Below are 17,551 nucleotides of genomic sequence, written 5' to 3'. Positions count from 1 at the left end.
GGATACCTATAAAGATCGGGCATGTGCGTGGCTAAAGAAATCATTCAAATCCACGGATCATCAGCTGCGGTGTATTTCGACCCACAAAAGGTATTGAGATCTGATCTCAAATATTTATGTTTTATTTTCAGATTATGTATGTCATTGATCTATTACATGAGAGATTAAAAGGTTTTAACCTAGATCGTTGCCTTTGCATTCAAGATTGTTTTGAAATATATACATGCAACCTACTCGTTTTCTAACAGGATCTAGGTCGGTTTCTCCGAGGTGGAGTCCGAGAGCGAAGGGGCCTTTGTTCAACACATCGATGCTACACTCGTTGATAATCTTTCTTCCTTCCTTGTCCATCATTCGACTGCAATCCACCACCAAAGTTCTCCCCTTGCCAATCCCAGGCTTCATCAACTTGAGCATACCTCTCTGCCCGCTCCAATACTTTCGTGAAGTTCTTTGGATAATTTAAGTTGAGTGAGAAGAGGAGATCGTTTTGGAGAAGCCTGACCTTCAGTGCAGTCATTGCAACAGACTGATCTAAGTTCTGCACCTCTAAGGTTGCAGCATTAAAACGGTTGATGTAGTTCCAGAGTGGCTCATTATCCTTCTGCTTTATGCTAACAAGGAAGTCTGAGTTGTGGCATTGCCGATGGCTGCTAACGAAGTGTGCTACAAATATTTGGCTTAGCTGATGGAAGGAGTCCATGGAGTTCGGTTGCATATTTGAATACCAGTGGCAAGCCTCCTTCCTCAGGGTCAAAGAGAAAGCTCGATAAAGAATTGCATCATTAGCCCCTTGTAAGAGCATGAGGGATCTGAAATTCTTTAGGTGGTCTATTGGGTCAGTAGTTTCGTTGTACGGCTCCATTTGCGACATCTTAAACTGAGATGGTAGGGGCTCGTTCATGATCTTCTAGGCGAACTAAGACGACTGGCCTCCACCCTCGAGCTATGGGGAGGTCGGTCTACCGATCTACCTCTAATCGGATGTGGATTTTTTGGAATGGGATGAGGCTCGGTATTTTGCTACATCTCCCTTACCACAGTTGAAAGTGCTTGCACTTGTTGTACGAGGCTATTATATTGATCTTGGGAGACTACTGGTAATGTTGGTGGGAGGTTTTTTGGGATCGATGGTGGTGGTGCGTTCGTTGATGGGGCATTATTGGCTTGTTTGCCATTAGAGCATTGCGATATGTTTGATGCACGCCTTCATGTCATCATGATGGCTAGTGGTAAACTCTCTCTTCTCAAAATAGAATCCCAAAATTAATCGAAGCCCTTCTTCTAATGTCAAGTGTTGCTCCTGATCTCCCTGTCTAAGGTCGGATGCCGAGGTGAGGATGGTCGAGGTGAGACTGCCGCTAGAGCTCCATCCAAATACTTGCAAAAAGTTCTCACTTGGGTGTTCTCCAATGAAGACCCTCCAATGCTTAAGTCAAGAGATGGAGAACAATGAGAAAGAGAGAGCAAAGAGTGGAGAACTTACTTTGAGGATCCTGCAGCCCCTTTATTTATAGGGGAGGAGTTATAGTCATATCTATCTTGAAGTCTGGATAGCTTTTCGGATTTGGCATATAGATTGATTCAGAGAAGTTATTTCTTTTTGTAGGAGACTCAATTACGAAGGAATTCTTCTTTATCTGGACTTTCTCAATTTGAGACAGAGAGGTGGATCTGGTGGTAGGTAGCTTAGCTTGGCTACGGATGAGCTAAAATAGATCGTTCAGAGCCAAGGTTCTGGAGATCATGGAGCCCACATTAAGCTCAGGTGATTTTGGATTAGTCGGTCATGGACGAGCTATAGTAGGTCATCCTAGGCCGAGGTGAATTAGGCACAGGCTGAGGAACGAGAACCGCTGTTGACTCGATGGGATATTCAACAACCTTTGCGTCTGTTATATATGTGTAATCTGAAAAGTGTCCATCTACCATAGATCGGCCGATGCCGAGGATATTGTGCCTGAGGTTGAGGTACAGATCCACAACACTTGTCTTCTTGCATGATGTTGACCACTAGATCATGCTTTACATGGAACTCAAAGTACTCTGAACTACTTCAATCAATCTGCTTTTTAAGCGATTATTGTGCGATTTAATAGTTGATTCATATAAAGAAAGATGAATCTTTCTTTTGTGCAAAAGATATAACTAGGGGTGAGCAAAAACCAAACCTGAACCAATCGAACTGGTGAAACCAAACAAACCGCAAGTTTGGTTTGGTTTAAAATTTTATTCGATTTAGTTTGGTTGGTTTTTGACATATAAAAAATAGGTTTGCATGAGTTCAGATTTATCAGTAGATAAAATCATTCTCAAACCGAACCGGATCGACTTTAATAGAACGACGTCATTTTGATTAGGGCGTTATTTATGTTGGAGTATTAATGTTTTAGAAAATCATTCTGGATTTATGGTGTTGTTTATCAATTTGGTTTTGTATTGATTAGCCTTAAACCCTAAGTGACTAACTTACTGGATTGTTTATTTTTATTGTAATATGTTGGGGATCTTTATCTTAATCCTCAATAATGGTGTTTGTTTAAGAATTTTATTTTATTGAGTGATAATATTTTATGTCAATTTAAATCATTTTACTTGATAAATTCTTTTGGTGGTACTCTTATGTGAAAAGAAAACAAATCTTCATGAATCAAAAGAAAAAAAAAAAATGAACAGGTAAACCAAATCAAATCAGACCGTTTAAAATATGTTGGTTTGGTTTGATTTCAATCTTCTATTGATCTGGTTTGGTTTCTAGAAATGCCAAACCGTTTAGGACTGATTCGACTTAGGTTTGAGCATGAAACTAGTCCAAACTGGACCATGCTCACCCCTAGATACAACCAATATCCTTTATATGATGTAGCTCCAAGCCCAACTTAGGATCATGCTCTACTTAGATTCTTATTTGTGTGATAAAAATTGAGCACTAGGATCCGATCAGGTTTTCGTGGATCAAAGTTGAGCCTAACTTGGTTCTCAACCATACCCAAACTCATCCACATTGTATGTCTAAGAAAGTGCCCTATCTGGCCAACCTATTTATATGAGCCTCCACATTCAGCTGCCTCGTCCTTCTGACAAAAAAAAAAAAAAACAAATGACGCTGGTGGCGGGCTCCTACGAGAAGTTCATTTGGGGCTTCTCCCTCAAAACCCTAAAACCCGGTGCCGGCGAAACCCTAGCCCTCAAGCCCCTCTTCTCCTACCCCTCACACACCGCCCCCATCAAGTCCGTTGCTGTCGCCGGGCCCGTCGCCGCGTCTGGCGGCGCCGACGACGCCATCAAGATCTACGACCTCGCCTCCGCCGCCGAGCTCGGCAGCCTCCTCGACCATGGCGGCGCAGTCACCGCTCTCGCCTTCTACACCTCCCCACTCGCCCCCTTCCTCCCCCGCAACCTCCTCAGCGCCTCCGACGATGGCGCCGTCTGCATATATGACGCCGATCCCTTCGTCCACCTCAAGACCGTCTCCGCCCATCGCCGGGGCGTCGTCGACCTCGCCGTCCACCCCTCTGGGAGGGTGGCGCTCACCGTGGGCCGGGACTCCTGCCTCGCCATGCTCAACCTGGTGAGGGGAAGGCGGAGCTTCTCCTGCCGGTTGGCCCAGGAGGCGTCCATCGTCAGATACGAACCGGAGGGCGGGGAGAGGTTCTTCATGGTGGCGGAGGAGAGAATTTCGGTGCACGATTCTGAGGACGCGAGGTTGATCCATGAGTTGGACGCCCCAAAGAGGGTCCTCTGCATTGCACCTGCTGAGGTATTTGATTAGGGGAAAAAAAAAAACTTCTTTTCTCTTATTTCGTTAGTATATGTGGTTCTGTATAAGTACTTGAATTTTGGTGTTATAAAAGTTTTTGGTGAAATAAGTGAAAAAGATCAGTACATTGGGTTTAAGAAGGCTTGAATTTGAAATTTTTATTGCTGCTTTAGCATAATCGAAGCAGTGTTGTTAGCAGCTTGATTATCCTATGCAATGAAAACAAGGTACAGAGTAAACAAATCAAAAGAAAATGGCCTTTTATAGAACTCTGGTTTGTTAATAGAAGTGAATGATATGTTCCCCTGTTATTGTAGGAAATGGTTTATTTCTGATCCTTATGCACATCTGAAATCATGCTAAAGTCCCTATAAATAATTGAACAACTAGAGAGTCGATCTTGGACAGTTCAAGAAAAATGAATTATATAGAAGTACCTTTAATAACTCGGAACATATTAGGCTTTACAAATTCATGTTGGAAAGGAAATTTAGTTTATTACAACAATGGCCCAACTCCCCAAACGCACCCCCCCCACACCCCCCCCCCGCCCCGCCCCGCCCCGCCCCGCCCCGCCCCTGGTCCCCCCACACCGCAAAAAAAAAAAAAAAAAAAGGGAGGAGGAAGGTAGTAAATGTTAAGGGAGTTGTACTATGCAGTGGTTATAGGTGGTTTTATTGCTTTACTTCAAGCTTAGATTACTTATCCACAAACAATACGTAGGAAGAATTTGTTTGGATGGAGTATTGGGTCTAAGCTTTGTATTTATATCTCCTTTCCATAAACACAGTGAGAGAAGAAGGAATATAACAGAGAAACTTTTTTGTCTTATAAACTTGTCTTGCTTTAGTTTTACATTGCATTAGTTGGTTCTTTTATCTGGTTGAGGTACTGGTGTGAATGGCATATCCATACCTGTACAGTTACCAATTCTGGAAGGATACTTCTTGTCTGTTTTAAACAAGCGTTTATTTTATAGGAAAGAATCCCATTGTCTTACTTTGTGAATCTAAAGAATCTGATGCTTTCTTATGTTCTCTGCTTTCTCCAAGCCACAATATCATTAAAATATAGAATGACTTGTTTTGTGGGTTAACTATGTCATTTCCTTGACATAGCCAATGGTTGATGTTCTATAGATCAACATGTGATTTGTCTCTTTACTGTTACAAGTCAGCAATGGGAATATAAATTTTTAATTTTCTTTGATTTTACATACAAACTTAGATATATGGATGCACAATGTATCTGGTTATTTGTAATGTGTTGTCACATGATTTTTTTTTTTTATTATTCTGTGGGGGTGGAGAGTGGGGGGTTGGGGAACCCAAAGCCCTATTCCAATATTTGGTACCAATAGAGGGTGTGGGGGTTGGAGAACCCAAAGCCCTATACAAATTCTTGGTTCCAATAGGTTAGTAGGAGAAAAACCTCATAGCTTTTAAGTTGCTCTATTTTAAAATCATCATAAAATTTGCATTTGAAAGATTTGGTCTATATGCTTTATTCCATTCCTTTTATGTTCTTATGATATTATAGATAAACTGAAAAATGCTTCCTAATGCTTGTAATATATCAGAATGGACTACTTTTTACTGGTGGAGAGGACCGCTCTGTCACTGCTTGGGATACAGCAAGTGGGAAGGTTGCATACTGTATTCAGGATGCGCATTCTACTCGTGTAAAAGGCCTTGTTGTTTTCAAGAAAAGTAGTGATGGTCAGAATTCTGAAATATCTAATTTTATATCTTCTGCATCATCTGATGGTGTCATACGAATTTGGGATGTTCGGATGACCTCAAATGAGAAACCAAATCCACTGGCAGAGGCAAACACAAAATCTAGGTTGACTTGTCTTGCTGGTTCATCTATGAAATGTGAGTTTTTGAGCTTTTTCTCCCTGTGATATATTCTTTTTGTTCTTTTTTTTTTTTAAGTCCTTGCAAATCTAAAAACAGTTGCTTGTTCAGTTATCCTTGCAGTAATATTTTAGACATATTTAACCATAGCATGAACAGTGTTTTTTTTTTAATATCATATCTGCTTGTTACCCAAAACATACAGATGGTCGAATGGACTGTAATAGGAGAGTCATTGATGGGTAATCGGTCTATTATATTTTGTGTAGGTGTCTAATAAGAAAATTACCTATAACATTGTCAAACAAAAAACACGAGCAACTTTCTATTTTTCATTTTACCAGTTTCGCTCATAGATGTCGCCAAAACATGCATAAATCTAAACACATCTAGAGAATTTCTCCTATCTTCCCACTCTTTTGGGTATTATCTTTATGGTTGTTGAAAGAATCTCTTTGTTGATTTTAATTGAGGACTACTTTCGTCTTAAATATTTCCCAGCCTAAGGCCTCCAGCACAAAAATATGAGAAATTGATTGTCTGTTAGCATCAAATGGCAGAATGTGGCCAAATATCTTGCAAGCTTAGGTTCATGGAAGAAAGAAACTTGCAACGTTAGCAGGACAGAATTTTGGAGGAAAGAGTCACTCATCCTTTGGTAGATCTGTTTGAGAATCATGGGAAATGTGCTATTATATCAAACCAAAGAACTTGCCATGCTATCCAGATAAAATCAAACCATTTTTTCTCTTTTTCTCAATTATATTTGCGATTTATTTGTACTGATGACTGATTGTTTGACTATATATTAGCAAATTTGTTATCCTTAGCCAATAAAAAGGGCATGCAGAAATTTCTTTTTACAAATGGGCTGAAATGTCAGTCTATTCCGGTTTGCCATGTTGGTAGATGAGTGCTATCTTCTGCATTTCAAGATTCAACTGAATTTTAAAAATTCTATTTGTCCATAACCCAGACTAGTACATGAAAGAAGTGGTTGAAATTTGAGCCCAATGTAGCCTGATTTATTGTTTCTTAAGTAGATGGTGATGCATGAGTACTATTTTTGAACTTAATTTTTTAATTTCATTTAGCTCAAGTGTTATTAAGATTGTTGAGCTAGTTTGGTATCATATATATATATATATATATATATATATATATGTATATGTGTGTGTACATATACATATACATATATATAACAATATTTTGTGAAGGAGTATTGGAGTGTTGTCAACTCAGCTTTTCAAATGAGTTTTGTTGTGCCACCTGGAAAAAATACCTCTTCACATTAAATTATGTTATTAATATATGGTATTATTATATTTTTACAATTAAAGCCTATTTATGTAGATAGTTGAGAATATAAAGTGACCCTAAGAATTTGAATGAATATTATTTTATTATTTATATATATATATATTTTTAATCTGATCAGATATAGAAGAAAAATTATTTTCATACATCTAGTCTTGCGCAATGCGCGGATCTTCGACTAGTTATATTCTATTTCTGTTATCTTGAGTTGATTTTAGGGCTTTGTTCAGGAGTATCATTTGTTGAGTAGGTGTCTAAAAGTTATAGTTTTGGTTGTCTTAGGATAGATGGTCATTCAGATTAAGGTGTAGAAAGGTTTTTTGGGTGTGCTAATCTGTGCAGTTCATGGGATCTGAATATTGCAAATTCTTACCCTTTTTGCTCCTTTCTTTATTATGCTGTCTCCTTATTCGAGTCATAGTAAGTTTTTGGGAAAATACTGCAGCAAGTCTTTTGAACATTGGAGTTGACCTTCAGAAACAAAATGCCGAACAACCCATTGCTTAAAGTGGAAAGTAGCCTGTATCCCATTGTTAGGAAACCATATCAAGTTGTGTTTGAATAGTGGTACTCTAGGAGTTTCTAGTTGTATCATTAGGAGAAGAGGATTTTTCCATTATTATTTTGTATTTCTTGGAATAGGACAGGAGTCTTTCAGGATTAAATTAGGTGTCAGAGCTTCATCTCAGGGCCTGACTGCTTTGATTGTCACAAATCATACTTATGTCACGTTACAATTGAAGTTTATTCTAGAAAAAAGTAAACTGATACTTGCAATGACGTTGACTTTAACCCATATGAGATTTTCTAGGTTGGAACTTTTCATTTCTTAAGGCATGATTAACTATGCTCAGTTGTCTGATAAGTCGGTTGCACAATTCTTTTTTCTCATGTATTTTTTTTTTTTAAATATAACTTTTGGTAATGTTGTTGGTGGTGTTACTGGAGTAATGCCATTTACCTGCAAAATGAACCTCTTTTTTTCAGAGATTCTGTCAGTAAACTCGTTTACTAAATTTATGCAGCTATCTTGAACCTTTTGTTTCCTCCTTTTTTGAAAAGCAATCTTAATATTGATTATTTTAGGGTCTGTTTGGCATGATCATCATTTTTATGCTTTCATTTCCCCACAAATTTAGTGAAATGCCATATGGAGATTGAAGTTGAAGATAGCATTTGCACAGAACTTCTGTTGTTTATTTTCACTCTTTTTTTTGAAAGCAATAAATTTTCACTACCAAAAGCACTGAAGATTTTACAAATAATTTCCAAGAACAAAGAGTTTCATCATAGTTGTTGTTCAGTCTAGTTTATTCTTTTCTTGTGTTCTTGAAAACAAAAACATAGAATAAAAGCATACCAAATGGGCGGTTAGCTATTCAAATTAGCTTGAACTCTTATGTGGTTCTTAACCAAATTTGTATTTATTTATTTATGTACTTCGTGTAGCCTCAAATAGTTGATTGCACCTCTTTGGTTGCAGGATTGTGTTTTGGACTGGAAGACTCTGGCCAGACTGATATTAGCACTATTATCCAAGCCATTTTTAAAGCTAGGATCAGTTATGATATTTTTGTACATCAAAAGTGAAGCAGTTAAAATTTTCTCCAAATCAGGATCACGTGGGATGTATTGTAGGATGAAACATGAGCATACATTCAGGGGAAAAAGAAATGGCTATTTTATTTCGTTCTGTAGTAATGACCTTAATGAAATGAATTCACTTTTCGTTTTCTATTCAAGCTGATGAACGCTAATTTTTAGCTTTGTACAAGTCTGTAGTTTGCAAGTGACGTGGAAATGAACGTTTGTTGGCAGATTCATATGTACCAAACATAGTTTCAGATCAGAAAACCTGCACTGAAAGTCTGAAACAGGCTAAGTGATGCTTACAGCAGCCATTTAAACCATCATATTGTAGGTTCCTCCACATTTTCGATACCTGTGTAAATGTATGACAGACCTCGGATTTTAATGTGTTTTCTACTACGAGCTTATAACTATAGCTCTGGCACAAATTAATTGTTCCTATCTGTGAGTCTATGCAAATATTTCGTACAAGATTGCTGGAGTCTTAGAAACAATCAGTCCAGCAAACAAATATTGATGATGTGTTGTTCGATATGAAAGAGAAGTAACAGCTTATTGACAGACTGGAAGTTGAGAGATAAGAAGTCCTATGCTGCAAAAATCAGTTTTTGTTGACAATATATGAAATATGACTGATGATCAATCACCAAAAAAGCAACCAAAGTAAGTTTTTTTTTTTTTGGAAAAAACAACTGCATATCTGTAATAAAATCCCATCAGGACAATGATCTCAAATTCAGGATACAGGACCCCTTTTTCTTAACAATGATCCCAAATTCAGGTTATAAGGCCCCTTTTTTCCCGCTATAATAATACAAGAAAGGTGAGAACAGCGTCACATTCGGCTTACTGTTGTGTTTTTATTTACTAGTACAGTGATGAGGGCTCCAACTTGTCTACTTGAAAAAGACTTTGCACCAACGTCTCTATGTATAGCGTTAGAAACCACCTTCACATGCATGTTAAGTTTCATTACATAAAAGAAACAAGGTCTTAGAGCTACATCTTAGTTTGCTGGTTAAGAGAAATGGATCCACACCCACAAAATCAATGGAGCTAGTTACAGTATCAATATCCCTCCTACATGAACTGTATAATCCCATCAAGGCTAATGATACTAAAACAAATCAGAAAATGTTACTGACTTTTTGTTCTATGATTCCAGCCTCTCTCCTTTTCCTTCTGCTGCTCTGCAAGCCTTTGTACCATTGCTTACCGGTGGCAGTGGTTTCCTTGCCTTGCTCCCACTGCCACTGGTCGAGACCCAGACCTTTTCTAACCCCAAAGGGTACTTTCACTTCTCACAGTCTGTGGCAATGGGGACCTAATGATTTCCTTGTGCTGTTGATGATCTTTGTACTTCCAGGCTCCTGACCATCTCTTTTTTTTTTTTTTTTGATAGAATGGATCATTTATACAATCCATGTATAAATACATCTAGAAGAGTCATAAAACAAACTACCCTTGGATCTTGCCCACATTCATCCAAAGTAATGAATTAGAGTGCTCTGCAACAAAAGCCACCACCCAGTCAGCTGCTGAGTTCGTCTCTCGGAAATTATACCTGAGAGTGATGTTCGCACAATCGATCAGTAAGATCGCTATGTCTCGAAGAAGGGGATGGACGGCGTCATCCTGCACACACCTCCAAATCCAAGTCACAACCATAGCCGAGTCATCGTTAATAATTAGATTGTGATCTGACAAGCATAAGTGATCCCAGCCCACACAATCTAAAGCTCCGCAGCTGAGATCGAGGGCTTGAAGAGATATGTGCCCCCATGAATGGTCCTGACCATCTTTACCATTGATAATCAGGAATGGTAAACACAGAGGCGGCGAAATATCGCCTATGGTATTGGTTGCTGGTGGCAGTGGTGGTGATGGCGCCAATGCTGCTTTCCAAGGAGGAAGTGGCATGAGTAAAGACGGTGCTGGAGCAGCTGGAATCTGGTGAGCTGTAGAGGAGATGCTATTGGCCTTTCCTGGCATTTGCTCTTCATCCAGTTCTGGCTTTTTTCCTTGTCCTCTGGTTATTGGAAACACTTGAGAGTGTTATTGTCAGTGGAAGGCAGCAACATAGTCCTAGTGGTGTTGTTCCAAACAAGTGGTGGCATTCCATTACCTAGCTCTTTCATTGCTGTTAGAAGTTCTGCAACATGATGGTGAATTTTTTCTGACATTGGTCGAATAACTACTGACTAAGGATGCATCAATGACTTGTTCAGATCTACCTGCTGTTTTGGTTTCTGCAACTGCAGTTGGATTTCAGCTATTTGATGTCGACATGCCAAGTGCTTTCGCATTAAGTTCGTTATAATGCCTGTTCCCCTGAAAATACCCTGCAGAGTATCCCATTTAAGTGAAAACAGGATGGCCTTGAAAGGTTGTCTGTTCACCAAATGAGAATAAAGAAAAGAAGATATATCACAGGCCTGCGCCTTTATGCTGTCACAAAAAATTCTAATGAATGATTATTTGAAGTCTTATCTTCCTTGACATGTCAAATATATGTTTGAGACATCTAATCTTCACAAAATCTGAGTAACTTGCAGGGAAGAATGACCAGGTAAATTAAAGAATTCTACATTTTCTAAAATGCTAATTCAGCTAGACCACGGGGTTCAGAGCACCCAAATGGCATTCTTTATTTTCCCTGAAGGAAAAGTTTTTCTGCCTCTATAACCTTGCTGACTGAGAAAGCCTATGCCTGATGTATCTCTATCTTCTGCAACTAGAAAGTTTATATGGGCCGTACCTCAGTCAATCCCAGGTTATACTTCATAACATCTGGCGTCTAACATAGGAAGTTCATGTACTCAATTGACAGCTACAACTCAGTAGTAAGGGCAATTAGAAATAAGATAGTTACTTATTTAGAACTATTGACTGCCAATTAAGTGAAAGTCTGATCAATAGAGTAGTCATGTCACACCACCGACCCCGGATTTTTGAATATGGAGGACGTGAACAACCGCCGCATACTTATAAGAAACCATCTCTATAACCATGCAAGGCATACAACCTACAAAGTACTTCAATATAACCCAGAAGATATATTTCTTACACAGACGATGATATTTATCAAAACAGCTAACTATTAGCTAATATTTCAAATCTTTAACATTTAAAGCATTTATACATCATCCTTATACAAAATATTAATATATACTCTAATAATCCAAGGAGCTATCTGCCATCTAAAGATTGGCCTTGTCTTTATGTATAAGCCTAAAATGCCGATGTTTGTTCCCAAAATTTGATCCCTAAATTTGAAAAAACATGTAAAAATTATGAGCTCCAAGGCTCAGTAAGGAAGAAGTACATTTTATAAAACTGATTCAAATCATATTAAAAATGCAATTCAATTAAATTATACAAGATACAATACATACCTATCCGGTATCATAATCATACAATCAACGGTGTCTATTTCAAAGTCAAATACCAACTTTTCTATAATATCGATATAAAGAATCAATATATAATATTAGAATCCACTATAAATCCAATATTGTAATAATATACTTAAATTCGGATACTGAATTTTTTTAGCTCTATAGCCCCTATCGTGGTATATTTATACTCCTGCAGCTCAGGTATCACCATGATTATCCCCATGGTGGAGTTGCCACACTATATCTCGACGCTGGGTATCACCATGATCACCTCCATGGTGGAGCTCTCAAACTAATCAAGTCCGAAATCAAACATAGTAGGATTGAAAGTCAAGTGATACATATATAAATATATATAATTCATATATTTCTTTTCTTTTTGATATAACTTTGATACATGTAATCAACAGGTAGTATTCAAGATTTTGCATGCTTGAACCGATCATAACATATAACACCATTCATTTTAATTCATAGAATTCAAATTACTAATCAATTATCAATAGTTATAGAAAATTCTATGCAAAATTCCATGCACACATAAATCTGAATTTAATCACAACAATTTATATTATTTCAAAAATATGAGCTAATTTTCATTTAATTCCAATTAATTACTACAAAATATGAATGTTACTTACCTTGCAATTAACCACAATAGTTTCTTTGATGCTTTACCCTCCAATTCCTCTGAACCTAATAATTCCAAATCATGCATATTTATGAAATTAATGCTATATTATTGCCTTATAATAGTCTATAAAATTTCTTAAAAACTCTAAAATATCAATTTTTGGCTAAATGCCCTTCCCTACATAAGAGCCCCATTCCGTGATTTGTTTATCCTAACAAAAAGTATTCAAAAATTTCTAAATTTTGCAATTAAAGTGATCAATGAGATAACAATCTCCAATTAAATTTTTAGATTAAACTTCTAGGCCATTAGAGAGTTAAAAATCTTAGATTATCACAAAGCAGAGTCAATCCACCCGAAAAAATTAACATCAATTTTTCCCTAGTATTCTTTTCCTCCAATTCTTCTATATCCCATCATTCCAAGCTTTCAGCCTTCACCTCCCTTACTACCCCAAACCATCTAATGATTAACTCTCAAATTTAAATCAAACTAAATGCAAAGAGGGGTTTAAGTCTTACCCACATTAATGAGGGAGAAAATAAGGGTAGCAAGCCGCACAAAAGAAGAGAAAAAAAAAAAGAGGAGGAAGAAGAAGAAAAAAGAAGAAGAGAGTGGGAGAGAAAGACCATGGTGAGGAAAAGAGAGCGATGGAAAGGGAAAGACAGCGCGCACGGCTAAGAGAGGAAGATGGGAAGGGAGCAGAGCAATGGGAGAGAGGAGAGAGTGCATGAGGGCGAGAGAGAGGAGAAGGAAGTGGAGAGGGGAGAGGCTCGGTTTGAAATTAGCCGGAACATGGGATTTTTTTTTTCTCCTGTTCGGTGCCAAATAAAGATGGGTACCACCTAACAGGTGGGCCCAAAATGGGTTGGGTCGACTGGCAGGCTGGGATCTCACATGTCATACACTAATTTCAATAATTTTGTTAAACATATTTCAGATATAAGAAGATAGGAATGAATTCCCTACCTTCTTTTTGATATTTGTATTGGCTAGATCTTTTGCCGTGTTACTTCATTTTAAGAAAAATGAATTGTCTCTTCTAGTTTAATTATTTGGGCTTCTTCGTTCTTCTATCCTGCTTGGCCTTCCCAACCTAGCAATTAGCAAATAGAGGAAACTCATTTGTAGTAGCCTGCTAAGTAAATATTCATGTTGATAACTAGGTTCTTTCATATTGAAAGCAAAATGATTAGAATTATCTCTTGAAGCATAGAAATTCCCTTATATTATTGAGAAACTGAATGACAAACTGCTTGTTGTCTTTGATCAAGAACGTGATCACCTTGATGGGAAAACACTCTAGATCACAGCCTAAATACCTCTTCTACCACCAAAACTCTTTTATGTAATTTTATATTTGAAAGGAACATAAGTTTTTTCAGGAGTCTTGAATTGCATGGGAGTTTGAATTTATATGGGAGTTTTCTAGCAATTACCAACAAAACAACTATCTCCCATTTTGAATTGGCAGTTATTAATAAAACTACCCATATCATGTTAGACAATTCCAACATATTTTAATCCTTTTTTAATTTTAAACAAAAATGCGATATGGAAGTCTATCATTGGTGCCATGATTTAATATATCCCACTGGCAAAAGATGGGCATGTATTGTCTTATGATATCTTAAAGTTTCTTTCACATAACCTTAATTTAGAGGTTGTTCATATGGGCAAATGAGCCGTACGACTGGTGAATACTTTGAGCTTATTATTATATACCTATTAGGATGTCATCGCTGTCTTTTACAAATTGATACAAAGAATGATTCCAATAAGTGTTTCACTTTGCTCTAGAGATATTGAATTTCATCATAAATCATAGCATATCCAATCCTTTTAAGGCTATGTTTGATTCTTCTTTCTCACTATGCATTCACAATTATATACTAGCCACCTTTAGTTTGTATGTAATTGGTCGACCGATGAATATGTATGTTTGATATAATCAAATTATCTTCCTTTGTTACTCATGCTCTCTGGCTCTAGACTAACCACTTTCCTAGATATGTCTCTTAAGACTAATTATTTCATTATCACTGAAGATATGTTAAAGTAGCTGACGTTAACCAGTCACTTTGAAACATAGTCGAAAGTTATTGAAGACAAATCTTGAATCTTAAGTTTGCCTCAAAAACTCATATAGTGAGATTGTAGGGATTATTATTTTTTTAATAGAATGGTCACTTTTCCTTTTTGGTCGCCTTAAGCCCATGTCATATGACATGCATTCTGTGATAGTCTTTTCTTATAGAGGAGTGTATGTCTTTATTACATGATATGTATATACCACAGGGTGCATTCTAGCCTAAATGCATAAGTTGGCATTTAGCTCAAGTTTGCATTTGCTTGCAATTCTCAGTGCTATTATACTGAACTCACATGTAGCATTCTCTTAGGCTTGCACTTTCATGGGCTTATAGTGCATGATCCATGATAATATAGACAAATTGAATCTTAACTTGATTTTCTGATCAAGGCAACACTTTAACATATGTGCTTATAAATTTTCTCATCTCTTTACAATAAATGCATATTTGGCTCATCTCTATACTCTTCTATAGTACTAGAGATAGTAGCTCATGTGAGAGAGCCAACTAGTACTTGATGGCATACTTTTATTCATGTGTAGATGTGCTAATACAACTACTCAATTTATACAAACCAATAAAACATTAAACATTTTCATTAATAATTCAAACCATCATGTTGCAAGCATTCCATTAATTCAACTTACACAAACCAAAGGACTCTACATGTGACAAGCATATGTCCTTTGGAATAGGTTTGGTAAAAAGATCTACCATCATCAAATACGTAGGTTCATATCGCAATACTATTTCTTTTCAAGCTATTATGTTCTTGATGAAATTATTCTTCATATCAATATGTTTAGTCCTTCCACGATACTTTGGATTCTTTGCATAAGCAATGGTTGCTTAACTATCATAATAGGAGTTACTAGTTCAGAAGCCATGGGAACAATTCCTAAACTTAATAAAAATCTTCTTAACCATATTGCTTCTTGTACTACTATCGAACAAGAAATAAGTTTAGCTTCCATCCTAGATAAAGAAATACAAGTCTGTTTCTTGCTACTCCATGAAATAGCACTATTATTTAACAAAAACATATACCTAGAGGTAGATTTACATTCATCCAAATCATTTACTCAATCCACATCTAAATATCTACTTGAATGCAAATATTTTCCTTGATAGCACAAGCAGTAAACAATTGTACCTTTTAGGTATATTAGGATCCTTTTGATCGCTTTTCGGTGTAACTTTCTAGGATTCAACTGAAAATAGCTAACAATTCCAACGGCATAGCATATGTCCAAATGTGTACACATTGTATTGTACATCAGATTTCCTACAGCACTAGCATATGGAACATTAGACATTTTCTTCATTTTTTCCTGAGTCTTCGGATACATAGCAAGGCTAAGGTTATCACTCTTAGCGATAGGAGTATCTATGAGATCGCAATCTTTTATCTTGAATCGTTCAAGAAAATTTTCTTACATAATGTTTTAGTGATAGTCTAATAAGGTTTCTTGAATGATCTTACAAATTTTAATTCCAAGTATATAAGCTGCTTCTTCCATATATTTCATTTCAAAATTTGAGGACAACTATTCTTTTATGATTTTAATATACTCCCTATCATTCCCAGCCAACAAATATCAACTACATACAATGACAATATCACAAATTTCTCTTTTGAATGTTTGACATACACCCATGATTCTCATCTATCATTGTGAATTTAAATATGTAACAATGCAATGAAAACTTGTATACCACTATTGGATGATTGTTTAAGGCCGTAAATTGAACGTTTCGATTTATATACTTTATTCTCTTGGCCTTTAATCACAAAACTTACAAGTTGTTCCATGTTTTTGTAATTCACCATTCAAAAAAGCTATTTTTACATCCATCTAGTATAGTTCTAGATCCAATCATACTACCAAAGCTAGGATAAGATGTATTAAGACAAACCTAATCATTAGAGAAAAAAGTTTCCTCATAATCTATACCCTCTTGTTCGATATATCATGTAACTACTAGCAATGATTGAAGTCACGATCGGATGGGAGCTGTCCCAACCATCCCATCTCATTCCTTTGAGATATCTAGCATTGGGTATGGATGCGAGACCCCGAAATACATTTTTGGCCTCCATCCCGATCATCCCATCTTCATCCCGACTGGATCAAGCACCAATATGGCTGTCCCAATCATGTCCTAATTTTTTCTTTCCTTCTATCGAATGTCGATGATGCTTTGAATGACCCATTCATCATCTGGGGGAAGAAGAATGAAGGAAAAGAGAGTACTGATCTTTTTTTTTTCTATTGGTGCATTGGCATTGGCATTATCGTCAGATGGAGCATGGCCTTCACCCTTTGATTCCAGTTTTCCAAGAGCAGAGTATGCTAGGAGGGAGGATAGCTCAGCAAGAAGAAGGAAAGAGAGAGGAGGGAGACCATCAGATTTTTCGATGAGGAGCCAATCAGGAAGAGGGAGGGAGGAGGAAGGAGAGAGGACCGGAGGGGAAAAAAAGAGGGTTGGGTTATGCAACATCATCCATTCGATTTGGGTTGCATGACGTCATTCATTCGATCGCACCCATAGGCCACACAATTCTCAAAACACTCCGTGATTTCTCTCATGCCTAAGCATCGCACCCATAGGTCCCATGCAGCTCCAATCATGATTTCTCTTGCACCCATGACTCCATTCAATCTTCAAAGATCATGCCCACATAGCTTTCAAAGCACTCCTACGATTGTAACAAAAAAAGCACTCCCATGAAAAAAAATCATCGTACCATCATACCTATGTTTTGAGGCTTTGAGCCTTTGACTCTATTCACACCCACACAGCTCTCAAAGTACTCCCATGGAAAGAGATCATCATACCATCTCGATGATCAAACTCTCATGAAAAAAATAAAAATCTATAATAAAAAGAATCCGACA

The 17,551-nt window shown here is 37.2% G+C and overlaps 3 protein-coding genes across 3 annotated transcripts; 1 reads left to right on the top strand and 2 right to left on the bottom strand.

Annotated features, from left to right (window-relative positions):
- Positions 1-313: 313 nt before the first annotated feature.
- Positions 314-865, bottom strand: LOC140858819 (uncharacterized). The gene has a single exon (XM_073260100.1). The coding sequence runs from the start codon at positions 863-865 to the stop codon at positions 314-316; it is 552 nt and encodes a 183-aa protein (XP_073116201.1).
- Positions 866-3,066: 2,201 nt separating this feature from the next.
- Positions 3,067-8,678, top strand: LOC105046794 (uncharacterized). Its single transcript, XM_010925522.4, has 3 exons — positions 3,067-3,760; positions 5,340-5,637; positions 8,420-8,678. Coding segments are annotated over exons 1-3 (960 nt in total). The 5' UTR covers positions 3,067-3,100; the 3' UTR covers positions 8,422-8,678.
- Positions 8,679-9,428: 750 nt separating this feature from the next.
- Positions 9,429-10,792, bottom strand: LOC105046793 (uncharacterized). The gene is made up of 2 exons (XM_019851191.2): positions 10,652-10,792; positions 9,429-10,555 (listed from the first exon to the last, which is right to left on the bottom strand). The coding sequence occupies exon 2, from the start codon at positions 10,516-10,518 to the stop codon at positions 9,985-9,987; it is 534 nt and encodes a 177-aa protein (XP_019706750.1). The 5' UTR covers positions 10,519-10,555; positions 10,652-10,792; the 3' UTR covers positions 9,429-9,984.
- Between the last annotated feature and the right edge of the window lie 6,759 nt (positions 10,793-17,551).

The sequence above is a fragment of the Elaeis guineensis genome, chromosome 6 (assembly GCF_000442705.2).
Source record: "Elaeis guineensis isolate ETL-2024a chromosome 6, EG11, whole genome shotgun sequence".
Lineage (NCBI taxonomy): Eukaryota > Viridiplantae > Streptophyta > Magnoliopsida > Arecales > Arecaceae > Elaeis > Elaeis guineensis.
This window is presented reverse-complemented; position numbering and strand designations above follow the sequence as displayed.

Coding starts and splice junctions, on each gene's coding strand:
- LOC140858819 (XM_073260100.1), bottom strand. CDS start 865: ATGGAGCCGTACAACGAAACTACTGACCCAATAGACCACCTAAAGAAT.
- LOC105046794 (XM_010925522.4), top strand. CDS start 3,101: ATGACGCTGGTGGCGGGCTCCTACGAGAAGTTCATTTGGGGCTTCTCC. Junction 3,761..5,339: donor TCTGCATTGCACCTGCTGAG/GTATTTGATTAG, acceptor GTAATATATCAG/AATGGACTACTTTTTACTGG.
- LOC105046793 (XM_019851191.2), bottom strand. CDS start 10,518: ATGCCAGGAAAGGCCAATAGCATCTCCTCTACAGCTCACCAGATTCCA.